The 14561-nt window shown below is 36.2% G+C and overlaps 1 protein-coding gene across 1 annotated transcript in view; it reads left to right on the forward strand.

The window, feature by feature from the left end:
- Window positions 1-14561, forward strand: part of lonrf1 (LON peptidase N-terminal domain and ring finger 1) — a 41505-nt gene that overhangs the window by 16982 nt on the left and 9962 nt on the right. The window contains exons 5-7 of the mRNA XM_038268199.1: window positions 3178-3295; window positions 3413-3488; window positions 4726-4858. Of these exons, the coding sequence (XP_038124127.1) occupies window positions 3178-3295; window positions 3413-3488; window positions 4726-4858 (327 nt within the window). The remainder of the gene's footprint in view (window positions 1-3177; window positions 3296-3412; window positions 3489-4725; window positions 4859-14561) is intronic.

The following is a 14561-nucleotide window of genomic DNA, read 5'->3' on the forward strand; positions in this document are numbered from 1 at the left end:
TCTTTTTAAGCTTTTAAACTACTCTCCGCATACATTTTAAACATTTTACACATGTAGATTAAACACCATGAGGTCCCAATATCTCACATTTATGACTTCATGCTCATTTCTGCTCTCTGGGTATCTGTACACCTGTAGATTCTCTCCTTCTCACCTGTAGACCTGTTTCTCTGCTCTCATGTCAACTTCTGTCACTTTGAGGGAGGAACCGACCCTAGAAAGTAAACTAACACTGATTGGCTGCTTTTCAGGAAATACCGCCTCTTGAACCAGTATGTTTCCATCCAGGTTGTAGCAACGCTAGCAAAGCATTGTCATTGTCAAGCAGTGACGTGCGGTGAGGTTCATAGCTGGTGAGGCACTGACGTCATCAGAATCAGATTTGCAAATAGATGCATAGATTGACAGCAGTTTACAGGTTATGTTTCACTTCTGCATCCTTACACATACAAACTGTAGCTCACAAAACACACATTTCCTTAAAAAACAAAACAAAATAAACGTTATTACTGTCTTACCTTTACTTATAAATGAATAGAAGTCCTCCTTATCTTCCTTCAGTTTTAAAAGTCTCTCTGTCTCAATGGAGATCACTGCCAGGGAAGAAAGCCTTCCTTGATCCGTCCTGTTCCTGCCTTATGTTTTCAGTCTCTTGAGCACCCCCTGCCATGAGGCAAGAGAACTGCCTGCCTCACCTCGAACTTGTTCTCTGCCGTTTATAATCGCTCATTACACGAAACACGTTACACAAACACAGTTGGTGACAAAAAGCTCTGTACATTATATACATAAGCCAAATTATTAGAAATAAGTTCACATATTACATTTGTTTAAACCATTTTATTGACGCCGTACAGCAACATGCTCTCTCCGCTTTGCAGCCAGCGCAGAGCCAGGGGTTGCGCAATCCAAGGTGAGGCAGAGCTCGCTGCTGCCTCACCGGCATCGCTTCCAAGCATTTGAATGGGAAAATAAGAAAATTCAGCGATTTTGAACAAATAAAAATCGAAATTGGTGAAGCTACATGAAAAATGAATATTTTTTAGTACAAACCACCGGATGAATATAACAATTTAAATTACTTTATGATTATATATTTTCTTTCTTTCCATGATGGCTGGTGAGGCACTGCCTCACCTGCCTCCCCTGACCGCACGTCACTGTTGTCAAGCCATAAATAATGTAATTATAGTACTTAAAGTACTTATTTCAACCTTTAACTCACTAAAGAATGCTAATACACATCTTTAAAACATTTTTATGACATTTCTGAGACAACTTTGATGCTTTTTACGTTTTCTCCGTTAAACTGCTTCTCTGACCTAATCATGGCACTCAGAGCAGTCTGACAAAATATGATTAAACCGCGTTTATCTGCTTTTTAGTTGCTTCTTTCTTTAGATTACACACTATATACCATAATGATAACACAAAAAAAAAACACTCAAAAAGACTACGGCCGTTTCTCAATCTGTATACTTGTGCGTCCTCGTTTCCTCGTGAAACGTCATCAGCCTCAATTCCAATTCACAAGAACACAAGGCTGACAACCGACAAAGTCCCTCCCTCTTTACCCAGCATGCATCAGAGCAGACTTGTCTGTTCTTGTGATTGACAGCTAGTGATCAGTGCGTCTTAAAACGTACTGATAACTAAAGGAATACACGCTCATTGAGGCAGTTGAAATATTTATTTTTTGTACAAATCTAAAGGGATAAACTGGTATTGACTATGGGTATGCTGGTCTGACTGGGTATGCTCATCTGACAGAACACAGGCGCCACAGAACGTTGGAACGTTTCATTAACTCAACGCTGAGGAGGAAATCCGAAACTGGATGTTGGCTGGAAGGGCTCGTCTGATCTAGTTACGCTAGCTTGGGTTGCGGCATGGACGAAATTTTGATTTCAGAAATGGGTGAGACGCAAATATCGTTTAATATAACTCATTTCAGCGTGCTTGACAATCTAATCACACAAGATGGAGGGCCAATCAGGAGCTTGTGGGCGGTCTAAACTCAAGCGGTTTTCCGCTTGGTCCTAGTGCTCGACGAATGTCTTTGTACTGTAGCGGAACATTGTTTTTGGACAGTAAAACATCCAGGAGACAAATACAAACATTTGAAAAAGTGCAGGGGACATGTCCCCCCTGTTCCCCCCATAAATTACTGACATGGTTGCAGCTGAGCCTGCCGGTGTAACTTCCATCACAGGTGGGCGGACTTTCTACTCACTCCTGCTGCTCTCCGTTGTCATGGTTGCTGTACTAGTGTTCTTCTTCAATTGTGGTGGTTTTTCCAAAAAATCCGAAGTGCGTTTCTGTGTCCAAATCTCCTCCTCCTTTCTGTCATTAGACCATGTAAATTTACATGGAAGAGGATTAGGTCCAGTGAAAAAATTAAAAAACATTAGGTGATTTTTAAATATTATTTCAGTTTAATATGGGGAAAAAAAGTCAGAATTCGGACTTTAATTTTGACTTTAATTCTGATATTAAAGTCAAAAGAAAAATATGTTTTTTCCCATATTTAACTGAAATAAAATTCAAAAATCACTTACATTTTTTTTTTTTTCCAGTGGCCCTAAACCTCTTCCGTAGGATCCCTCTTTATTTGGCGAGTAAAATAATTAAATTAAAATCCAAATACACGTAATAGTAAAACAAAAAAAGTCAAAAATAATTTTCCAAAAATATTCATACACTTATAAATTGTGAAATGTCTCTCACTACTTGGGGGGTCTGCAGCCCCCCCACTTCGGCCATGAATCGAGGCCTCATGTCATTGAAGCTACACACATATAACGCAAAAAAATGGCCGTGTAGAGTATTTTATATTAGAATCAGAAATACTTTACTATTTCCTTGTGGGAAATTCTTTTTTAGCAGTGCAACTGTTTACAGAATAACAAATAAAATAAAATAAAACATTATATAATAAGACAATAAAATAATTAAAATTACAATCCACAGTAAAATTACATCCTTCTGATATAAACATTCTAAAACCCCCAAACTGATGGTAAAATGGAGCAGGGAACCCCTAATTTTGTACGAAAGAGTGTCTATCAAACTGGACCTTTAGTCATTGCAGATGGAGTCATGTAACGAAAGTAATTTAGCCCTGGGATTATTTCTGATTCCTAACTAGTTAAACTGAGCTTTGTTATTGGTTTGCAGATGAAGCATGAAGCTGGTACGGAGTGCTGCCTCAGCCTCTGCCAAGCTGTTTCCTTCCTGCCTGCCGGTGAAGAAGATGAGGAAATGATGATGAGGAAAGAAGAATGCCAGGGTAGAGGTAAGCCAGCGCTCCAGAGAGACATTTAATTGTCTTCATCATTATGTTAACAGACAGTAAATATTATTGATCTTCTGATTCTTCACTTAACTTCTCACAACGTTCTCTCCATCCCAGGGGAAAGTAAAGCAGGCAGAGAGAAAACACTGGCTGTGCTCACCGTCTCAGACTTTGAATGCCCTCTCTGCATCAGGTAATAGCTTCATTTAGTCCATCTCCTGCAGACATAATAAAAGAGTAGACCCCGCATTGACTGTCGCAGCGCATGAAGTACGGGCGCCATCTTGGGGAGGTCGACCTGCTACCCTATACTACTGAGAGGGGTACTTTTGTTTGAATCGACAGAGGGATAACTTTGTGTAATAATCAGAGATTTGTAAGACATTAATGTATAAATGCCACATATACACTCTATATACACTGGAAAAAATCGAAATCTAGATAAGTCATTTTTTATTGAAATGAGTGCATTTGTTCCTGGATTGAAGAGGTAAAAGAGACATTTTGCCAATGCAACAAGATAATTTACACTTAAAATAAGTGAACATAATTACATTGTCTTATTTCATGTGCAAATTATCTAATTATCTTATTTTAAGAGTAAAAATACCCATTGCATTGGCAAACTCTCTAATTTACCTGCTCAAATTAAGGGTAAATACACTTAATTTAGGAAGTTTTACTTATTTTAGATGGTTTTTCCAGTGTATATATATATATAGAGAGAGAGGGAGAATGGAAAATCCCTTTATTGTCCCTCAATGGGTAAATTATGGTGTCACAGCAGCAAAAGATTACAGCAAAAAGGATCAAAATTTTGACCTTAAGAAGTGTATAAAAATAACAGAATAAGTGACAGACTTAAAAAAAAAATACAAGAATGAAAGAAACGTTAATAATGTCCATCTGTGAAATAAATAATCAATACACCTGTGGAGGGAGAGGTGCATATATATATTTTTGTGTACCTGTATAAATATGTTTGTGTATATAGTAATAAAATATATAAAGATGTAGTAGTCGCTGTGCTTTGCAACATGCACACATCCAATCAGAATATTCTATTAGTCTTAATCCCACTAAGAATATTTAAATACAATGAAATATTTGTTTTCAGAAACAAAAAATTTAAACACAAATCCTTAAAATTTAGTTCAATATTCAGCGAGTTAAAGTAAATGAAAATTGTGTGTCTGCTCAACACATTATACTGATTGGAGCCGTCGACCCACCCAAGATGTCAGCGCCCATAGGTTAAAGATGTGGGGTCTACTCAAATATTCTGTCTGTGCCGTCTCCTGCATCACGGTTAATGTTTGGCTAACTCTCAGACTTTAAACTAATGTACAGCACACTTATTATTAGCAGCATATTCACTGAGCTGCGCTGTATTTAAATAAACCTTTTATCTGCCACTCTGTTCTTTGCAGGTTGTTTTTTGAGCCGGTAACGACTCCATGCGGCCACACTTTCTGCAAAAACTGCATTGAGAGGAGTCTGGACCACAACGTCCGCTGTCCACTCTGCAAGCAGCCGCTGCAAGAGGTAAACTCCAGACAGACATCCTAGATATTCTCTACTATGAAATATAAATAATATGCTTTATGATCGTCTCATAAAGATCTTTTCTGCATGAGGAAACCCTGCCGGTGTGTATAAAACAATCAGAGCCTTTTGCTCAGTTTTAACATATTGCGAGATCTCGCAAAAAATAAACTCCTGCGAGATCTCGCAATACTTTTGCGAGATCTCCTCTACTGCTGCAACAAAGCTGTATTGTAAATTATAAAAATTTTATTCACATCTAATTGTTGGTAGGGACAAGTAGGTCGGTCCAAACTGTTGGTAGGGACATGTCCCTATGGTCCCTATGCAAACCTATAGTTTCCAATAAGATACAAGGAATACAAATCAAATATACGATGCATCCCCAATGGACTCTAACAACTATTACTTTAGTACTTTTATTACTATATAAACTCATACAACTGACATTGCTCAGAACATTTTATGCATAATTTCTTTTTGTTTCCATCAATGAAGTCCTAATTTTACTCTTCGAATAAGAATGGCTTCTTTATATTGTTGGTTTTAAAGTTTAACTCCTAAAAACCTACAAAGGACCGGGTGTTGGAGTCTAACTGGAGAGGCTACAAACAGAACAACTGCTGCTTTTATTTGTTGTGTATGTTGTGTATGTTGTGTTTAAATGCACAGATGGAGAAATTTGATATTTAACATGTTTTTGAAAGCAGTTTCGTGAGAAGAAGGGGGGTTTTCCTTTTTTTTAAATGATGTTACACAGTAAAATGTTATGTCTTACATAAAAATCAATTTAAAGGTCGAAAGGTCAAACTGCTGTGCTGCCATCTAGTGGAAATATAAAGGAACTGACAAAAGAGCCCTGAACTGAATTCATTCTCCTTTTAATATGAAATAGCTTTTCTTTGTAAGATTTACAAATAAAAACACTTTTTTTAAATTTATATAAAAAAGCAACAAAAAATAACCCCCCATTTGCTTCAGTTAATCCTTCGATTGGCTCCTCAGCTCATGTTTCCGCCCTTTGGAAATGAAAAATCTAGAAAAAAAAAGTGTTAGTTTGAGTGACTTTACAGTTTCTGCTTTAGTATGGCAGTTACTTCTGGTAACAGGATGAACAGGAGGAAAGTTTGCATCCTTGACCTGCTTTGCTTTCTTGGCAAACTGAAGTAGATCAAATTTTTTGCACGCCGCCCTCTCTATAGATATATAAAACACAGACGTTGGAGGCTTTGATTTGTATTGATCTGCTGTGGTCTGTCCCTGACGTCCCACCAGAAGATTTTTTTTTTTTAGCTTACCTGAACTCCTTCTTCTGCTCAGAGATCCACAGTGTAAAACATGCTGAACATTGATGACTGACTGAGGAGATCTGTTCACTCTGCTCATTCTCAGAACCTTAAAGGAAAAGTCAGGAAAAGCAAGGAATAATCAATGGATCATTATTTTTTAACCTAAAACTAATACGTTCGCGGTGATTTAATTAATTTAGCCTTAATCTGTAAACAAATAAAAACTATATTTTTCATCACTGAGTCTGGGAGCGGCCATTTTTGCCCAAATATAGTAGCCCCTCCCTCCTGCCATCTTCCAGCAGTGACGTCACGGTGCGGTAAGCCTAGCGCCATTCTCCCCGCTTTACAAGCTAAATCAATGGGAACTACTAGACACATCTGCAATCAACAACAATTATTGAAGATTTCCAGAGGACTTCACCATTGAAATTCACCAGAGCTATAGTGAAACTGACAATGCCCCAAGCATGGCAGCTGGATGCTGGAATACATCGGGTAAAAGTGAAAAAAAAAGAGTTATTCCACCTTTCTGATTCCTGATCCTCCACGGACGGGTTGGTCGTTGGATCGCCAACTTGAAGAGGGAGGATTTGCCATCGAACTTCTGGCCAGAGAAAAAACCCGTAATATGTAGCCAACATTTGGAAGAAGAATGTTTTTAAGATGACTTGGATAATAGAGCGTTTTGACAAACACCAGATACAGCACTGGGACTTGATCAACAGCCGATACCGCACCGTGACGTCACAAACCAGTAGGTGGCAGTAGTGTTCTTTGACAAACATGGAGCCTCCAGTAAAGCACATTCACATGAAAATTACTCTGAATTAAAAACACTGATCATTTATTGAACAGGATGGAGATTGTCCCACTTTAGGAATATAATAAAATAGAATAGAATAGAATAAAATAGAATAGGATAGAATAGAATAGGATAGAATAAAATAGAATAGGATAAAATAAAATAGAATAGAATAGGATAAAATAGAATATGATAGAATAGAATAAAATAGAATATGATAGAACACAATAGAATAGAATAGGATAGAATATAATAAAATAGAATAGGATAGAATAGAATAAAATAGAATAGGATAGAATAGAATAAAATAGAATAGGATAGAATAGAATAGAATAGGATAGAATAGAATAGGATAGAATAAAATAGAATATGATAGAATAGGATAGGATAGAATAGAATAGAATAGAATAAAATAGAATAGGATAGAATAGAATAAAATAGAATAGGATAGAATAGAATAGAATAGAATAGGATAGAATACAATAGAATAAAATAGAATAGGATAGAATAGAATAGAATAGAATAGAATAAAATAGGATAGGATAGAATAGAATAGAATAGAATAAAATAGAATAGGATAGAATAGAATAAAATAGAATAGGATAGAATAGAATAGAATAGAATAGGATAGAATAGGATAGAATAAAATACAATATGATAGAATAGAATAAAATAGAATAGGATAGGAAATCCCCTTATTGTCCCACAATGGGGGAATCCTGGTGTTTACATCAGCAAAAAGATTATAGAAAAATAGTCACTGTATCAGAATAACATAATAGTGATGAGTTAAAAGATAAACAATAAAATAAAGTGCTGTAAAGCGTTTGAACAATATAAAACTGTTCACCTTTTTAATGTTTGATGTCTGTGTTTGTATACAGGTGCTGGTCATAAAATTAGAATATCATGAAAAAGTAGATTGATTTCAGTAATTCCATTTAAAAAGTGAAACTTGTATATTATATTCATACATTACATACAAACTCATATATTTCAGATGTTTATTTTGTTTAATTTTGATGATTACAAATGACAACAAATGAAAATCTCAAATTCATCATATCAGAAAATTAGAATATTACTGAAGACCAATAAAAACAAAGGATTTATAGAAATGTTGGCCAACTGAAAAGTATGAACATGAAAAGTATGAGCATGTACAGCACTCAGTATTTAGTTGGGCCTCCTTTGGCCTGTATTACTGCAGCAATGCGGCGTGGCATGGAGTCGATCAGTCTGTGGCACTGCTCAGGTGTTATGATAGCCCAGGTTGCTCTAATAGTGGCTTTTAGCTCTTCTGAATTGTTGGGTCTGGTGTATTGCATCTTCTTCTTCACAATACCCCATAGATTTTCTATGGGGTTAAGGTCAGGAGAGTTTGCTGGCCAATTAAGAACAGGGATACCATGGTCCTTCAACCAGGTACTGGTAGCTTTGGCACTGTGTGCAGGTGCCAAGTCCTGTTGGAAAATGAAATCTGCATCTCCAAAAAGTTGGTCAGCTGCAGGAAGCATGAAGTGCTCTAAAACTTCCTGGTATGTGGCTGCGTTGACCCTGGACCTCAGAAAACACAATGGACCAACACCAGCAGATGACATGGCACCCCAAACCATCACTGACTGTGGAAACTTTACACTGGACTTCAAGCAACGTGGATGAAGTGCCTCTCTTCTTTTCCTCCAGACTCTGGGACCTTGATTTCCAAAGGAAATGCAAAATTTACTTTCATCAGAGAACATGACTTTGGACCACTCACCAGCAGTCCAGTCCTGTTTCTCTTTAGCCCAGGCAAGACGCTTCTGACGCTGTCTGTGGTTCAAGAGTGGCTTGACACAAGGAATGCGACAGCAGAAACCCATGTCTTTCATACGTCTGTGTGTGGTGGTTCTTGAAGCACTCACTCCAGCTGCAGTCCACTCTTTGTGAATCTCCCCCACATTTTTGAATGGGTTTTGTTTCACAATCCTCTCCAGGGTGCGGTTATCTCTCTTGCTTGTACACTTTTTTCGACCACATCTTTTCCTTCCCTTCGCCTCTCTATTAATGTGCTTGGACACTGAGCTCTGTGAACAGCCAGCCTCTTTAGCGATGACCTTTTGTGTCTTGCCCTCCTTGTGCAAGGTGTCGATGGTCGTCTTTTGGACAACTGTCAAGTCAGCAGTCTTCCCCATGATTGTGTAGCCTATAGAACTAGACTGAAAGACCATTTAAAGGCTTTTGCAGGTGGTTTGAGTTAATTAGCTGATTAGAGTGTGGCACCAGGGGCCATCAATTTTGAACCTTTTCACAATATTCTAATTTTCTGATATGATGAATTTGAGATTTTCATTTGTTGTCATTTGTAATCATCAAAATTAAACAAAATAAACATCTGAAATATATGAGTTTGTATGTAATGTATGAATATAATATACAAGTTTCACTTTTTAAATGGAATTACTGAAATCAATCTACTTTTTCATGATATTCTAATTTTATGACCAGCACCTGTAATGAGAGTGACAGAAACCTGAGCGAGTGCCAGGGGCGGGACCATGACTGGTTGATGAACAGTCCCAGCCTGTTGGATCAAAGCTGCCTCCTCAGGGCATCTTATAAAAGTCTGGGAGGAATTTCACAACCTGTTTTCTGCTGTAATTTACACTTTAGCAGGAAGAGAACAACTTGTGACCTGGATGGCTTTGAGCTGGGTGCGGTTTTAAAAACATTTATTTCAGATGTTACCATAATGATGCAATCCATCCAGCATTTGATATAAATTGTAGCACATGTTGCTCTGGACCTGATTTCAGCCTGGGAGCCAAAAAATAAGGATGCAGCTGCTGATTTCTGTCTTTTCAAGGACTCCCTCTATTTCTTCCTCTGTTTACATGACAAAATAACACAGTGATAGAAAACGTTACAGAAGTCTCTTATGGATACATAATGACCATCATTGTATCAACGCTATTTATTGCTAATGTCAAATGCTGGGGCGGCGGGAGGGAAGCACATTCAGCTGCTTGGTGATCCCTGAATATTGATGATATTTGGGGGAAGGGGGTTTGTTCAGGAAGGTGGAGTGGGTTCATGTGTCTTGCATTTCTGCGCACTGACGCGGAGAGGGGAGGCTATGGTCCTTTTTTAAGGTTGGTATTCACAGTCTTGGGTGCGTCTGGTATAGAAGGGTGTTAGGGGGCACCGCACAGGGGGCGTGTTTGGTTTCTTGGGATGGTGGATGTGTGCGGAAGTTAGGAGAATTGGTTGATGAATTCGATAGTGGGGACCTGAATGAATGAATGAATGCAATGAACTGCATGAATGTATGTAGTGAATGAATGGAATGAATGAATGAATGATAATGATGGAATGATGGCATGATGCAATGCTGAATGGAATGAATGATTGAATGAATGAGTGAATGAATGAATGAATGATGATGAATGACTCGAATGAATGTGAATTAATGATGAAGGACATGAATGAATGCAATAAATGTGGAATGATGAATGAATGAATGAATGAATGAATAAATGATGGAATGATGTGAATGAATGATATGAATGGACTGAATGAAAGAATGAAATGAATGATGGAATGAATGAATGAATGAATGAATGAATGATGGAATGATGTATCGAATGGAATGAATGAATGAATGGAATGAATGAATGAAATCAATGATGGAAGGATGAATGAATGAATGAATGAATGAATGAATGAAATAAATGATGGAATGATGACATGAATGAATGCAATGAATGAATAAAATGATGGATGTGAATGAATGAATGAATGAATGAATGAATGAATGAACTGATGAATTAATGATGAATGAATGAATGATGATATGAAATAATGGATGGAATGATGAATGAATGAATGAATGAATGAATGAATGAATAAATGATGGAATGATGAATGAATGAATAAATGATGGAATGATGAATGAATGAATGAATGAATGAATAAATGATGGAATGATGAATGAATGAATAAATGATGAATGATGAATTAATGATGAATGAATGAATGAATGAATAAATGATGGAATGATGAATGAATGAATGAATGAATGAATAAATGATGGAATGATGAATGAATGAATGAAGGAATGAATAAATGATGGAATGATGAATGAATGAATGAATGAATGAATGAATGAATGAATAAATGATGGAATGATGAATGAATGAATGAATGAATGAATAAATGATGGAATGATGAATGAATGAATGAATGAATAATGATGGAATGATGAATGAAGAATGAATGAATGAATGAATAAATGATGGAATGATGAATGAATGAATGAATGAATGAATGAATGAATGAATGATGGAATGATGAATGAATGAATGAATGAATGAATGAATGAATGAATGATGAATGAATGAATAATGAATGAATGATGAATGAATGAAGAATGAATGAATGAATGAATGAAAGAATGAATGAATGATGAATGAATGAATGAATGAATGATGAATGATGAATGAATGAATGAATGAATGAATGAATGATGAATGAATGATGATGAATGAATGAATGAATGAATGAATGAATGAATGATGGAATGAATGAATGAATGAATGAATGAATGAATGAATGATGAATGATGAATGAATGAATAATGAATGAATGAATGAATGAATGAATGAATGAATAATGAATGAATGAATGAATGAATGAATGAATGAATGAATGATGAATGAATGAATGAATGAATGAATGAATGAATGAATGAATGAAATGATGAATGAATAATGATGGAATGAATGAATGAATGAATGATGAATGAATGGAATGATGAATGAATGACTGAATTATAATGATGAATAATGATGGATTGATCGAATGAATCGAATGACTGAATGATAAAGATGGAAATGCTGAGAAGATGAATGAATGAATGAATAAGTGATGGATGACTGAATGAATGAATATGAACTGCATGAACTAACCTGATGGGAATGCTTAATGAATGGAATGAATGAATGATGGAATGAATGAATGAATGAATGAATGAATGAATGAATGAATGATGGAAGGATGAATGAATGAATGATACATGATGGAACTGATGAATGAATGAATGATGACATGAATACATGATGGAATCGATGATGAATGAAAATGAATGAATGCTAGAATTAATGATGAATGAATGAATCGAATGGAATGAATAAATGATGGAATGATGAATGAATGAATGAATGAATGAATAAATGATGGAATGATGAATGAATGAAATGAATGATAATGATGGACTGATGATTGAATGAATGAATGAATAACTGATGGGGAATGATGAATGAATGAATTGAATGAATAAATGATGGAATGATGGAATGAATGAATGAATGAATAACATGATGGAAAGATGAATGAATGAACTGAATGCTGTAAGAATGCATGAATAGAAGGAATGACTGAATGATGGAATGCTGATGACTGACATGCAACTGCTGAATGAATGACATGCACTGAATGAATGAATGATAAATGATGGAATAACTGAATGACTGAATTACATTGAGGAGTGATGAATGAATAAATGATCGGAATGATGATGAATGAATCGAATGGAATGAATAAATCGATGGAAATGATGAATTGAATGAATGAATGCATCAATAAATGAATGAATAAATGCTCGGAATGATGAATGAATGGAATGAATGAATGAATAAAAGATGCGAATGAGGAATGATGAATGGAATGAATGATGGGGAATGCATGAATGAATGAAGGCATGAATTAATGGATGATAGGAAACAACGAAAAACAAAAAAAGAAAACAAAACAACAGGCAAATGAATGAACTGAATAAATGATGGAATTATGAATGATGAATGAATGCATGGCAGAACTAAATGATGGATGATGAATGAATGAATGAATAAATGTGGAATGGATTGCATGAATGCATGAATGATAAATGTATGGAATGATGTATGAATGAATGAATGGAATGAATAAATGATGTAATGCTGAAAGCCATGACTGCATGCATACATGATGGGAATTTAAATGAATGAATGAACTGGAATGAATGAATGAATGAATTGAATGATGGATGATGAATGAATGAATGAATGAGATGAATGATGATGGAAGTATGAATGAATGAATGAATTCGAATGAAAGAATCAAGTGATGGAATAATGAATGAATGAATGAGGAAATGGATGAGTGCATGAATGAATAAATGAGAATGATGAATGACTGAATGAATGAATATATGATAGGAATGATGAATGATTGAATGAATGAATCAATGAAAGAATGAATAAATGATGCGAATGAATGAATGACATAAATGATGGAATGATGAATGAATGATAAGAATGAATGAAATAAATGATGGAAATGAGGAATGAATGAATGAATCCGAATGAATGATGTGAATGAATGATGAATAGCTGAATACATGAATGATGATTGAATAAATGATGGCATGAATGAATGAATGATGGAAAACTGGAATGAATGAATGAATGATGCATGGAATGAATGAATCAAATGATGGGAATACGTACTGAAACAGAATGACTGCAATGGCATGACTCTACTGATGGACAGTCTGAATGACTGCATCGAATGCATGATGAATGACTGAATGAATTTAATGATGGAAATGATGAATGAAATCGAAAGAATGGAATGACTAAATGATGGAATGATGAATGAATGAATGAATGAATGAATAACTGATGGAATGATGGAATGCATGCAATGAATGAATAACTGATGGACTGATGAAGCAATCCATCCACCCATCATTCCAATATCCATCATCCATACCTTCATCCATCAATCCATCCATCCATCCATCTTCCATCATTCTTTCAATGCAATTCATACAGCATCTATCCATCATCCATCCATCCATCTTCTTTCCATCCATCACAATCCATACTTCCATACATCTATACCATCCACTCCATCCTTCCATCCATACATCATTGCATCTCATCACTTCCTTCATCATACATCTTTCATGCATTCACATCCATCTTCCTTCAATCTATCATCCAGCACATCCATTCTTTCAGCCATCCATCATCCATCCATTCATCATCCAGTCCATCTTCTTTCACTCCATTCTTCTGAGTATTACTCCATCCATCCTGCCATCCTTCATCTATCCATCCATCCTCCATCCATCCTTCATCTTCCTCTCCATCATTCCTCTCAATCATCAATTCCAATCCTTATTTACATTTCAGCTCATCATCCATCCTTCCATCCCTGCCATTCCATCTTTCCCATCATCCATCATCCATCCATCATCATCCCATCCATCCAGACATTCCTTCATCAAGTCAATAAATCAATTCATTCATCCAGCTGCCTTCCTTCTCATCCTATCAACTCCTTCAAGCATCCCTTCAGCGATCTATCCATCCATCCATCCATCCATCATCCTCCTTTTCAAGCCATCCAGTCATGTCATTAATCAATCTCCCATCATCCATCCATCCATACATGCAGCATCCATCCTTCCAGCATGCCTACCTTTATGCACTTCTTCACTTCCTTGCCTTCCATACCATGCACGTCCATCTTCCTTCTTCTGGCACAGCTTCATCCAGCCTGGAACCATCCCTAGCAGGCCTTGCAGCCATCCACTTAACGACCT

This window comes from Cyprinodon tularosa, unplaced genomic scaffold, assembly GCF_016077235.1.
Source record: "Cyprinodon tularosa strain WSP-4 unplaced genomic scaffold, ASM1607723v1 ctg698, whole genome shotgun sequence".
Lineage (NCBI taxonomy): Eukaryota > Metazoa > Chordata > Actinopteri > Cyprinodontiformes > Cyprinodontidae > Cyprinodon > Cyprinodon tularosa.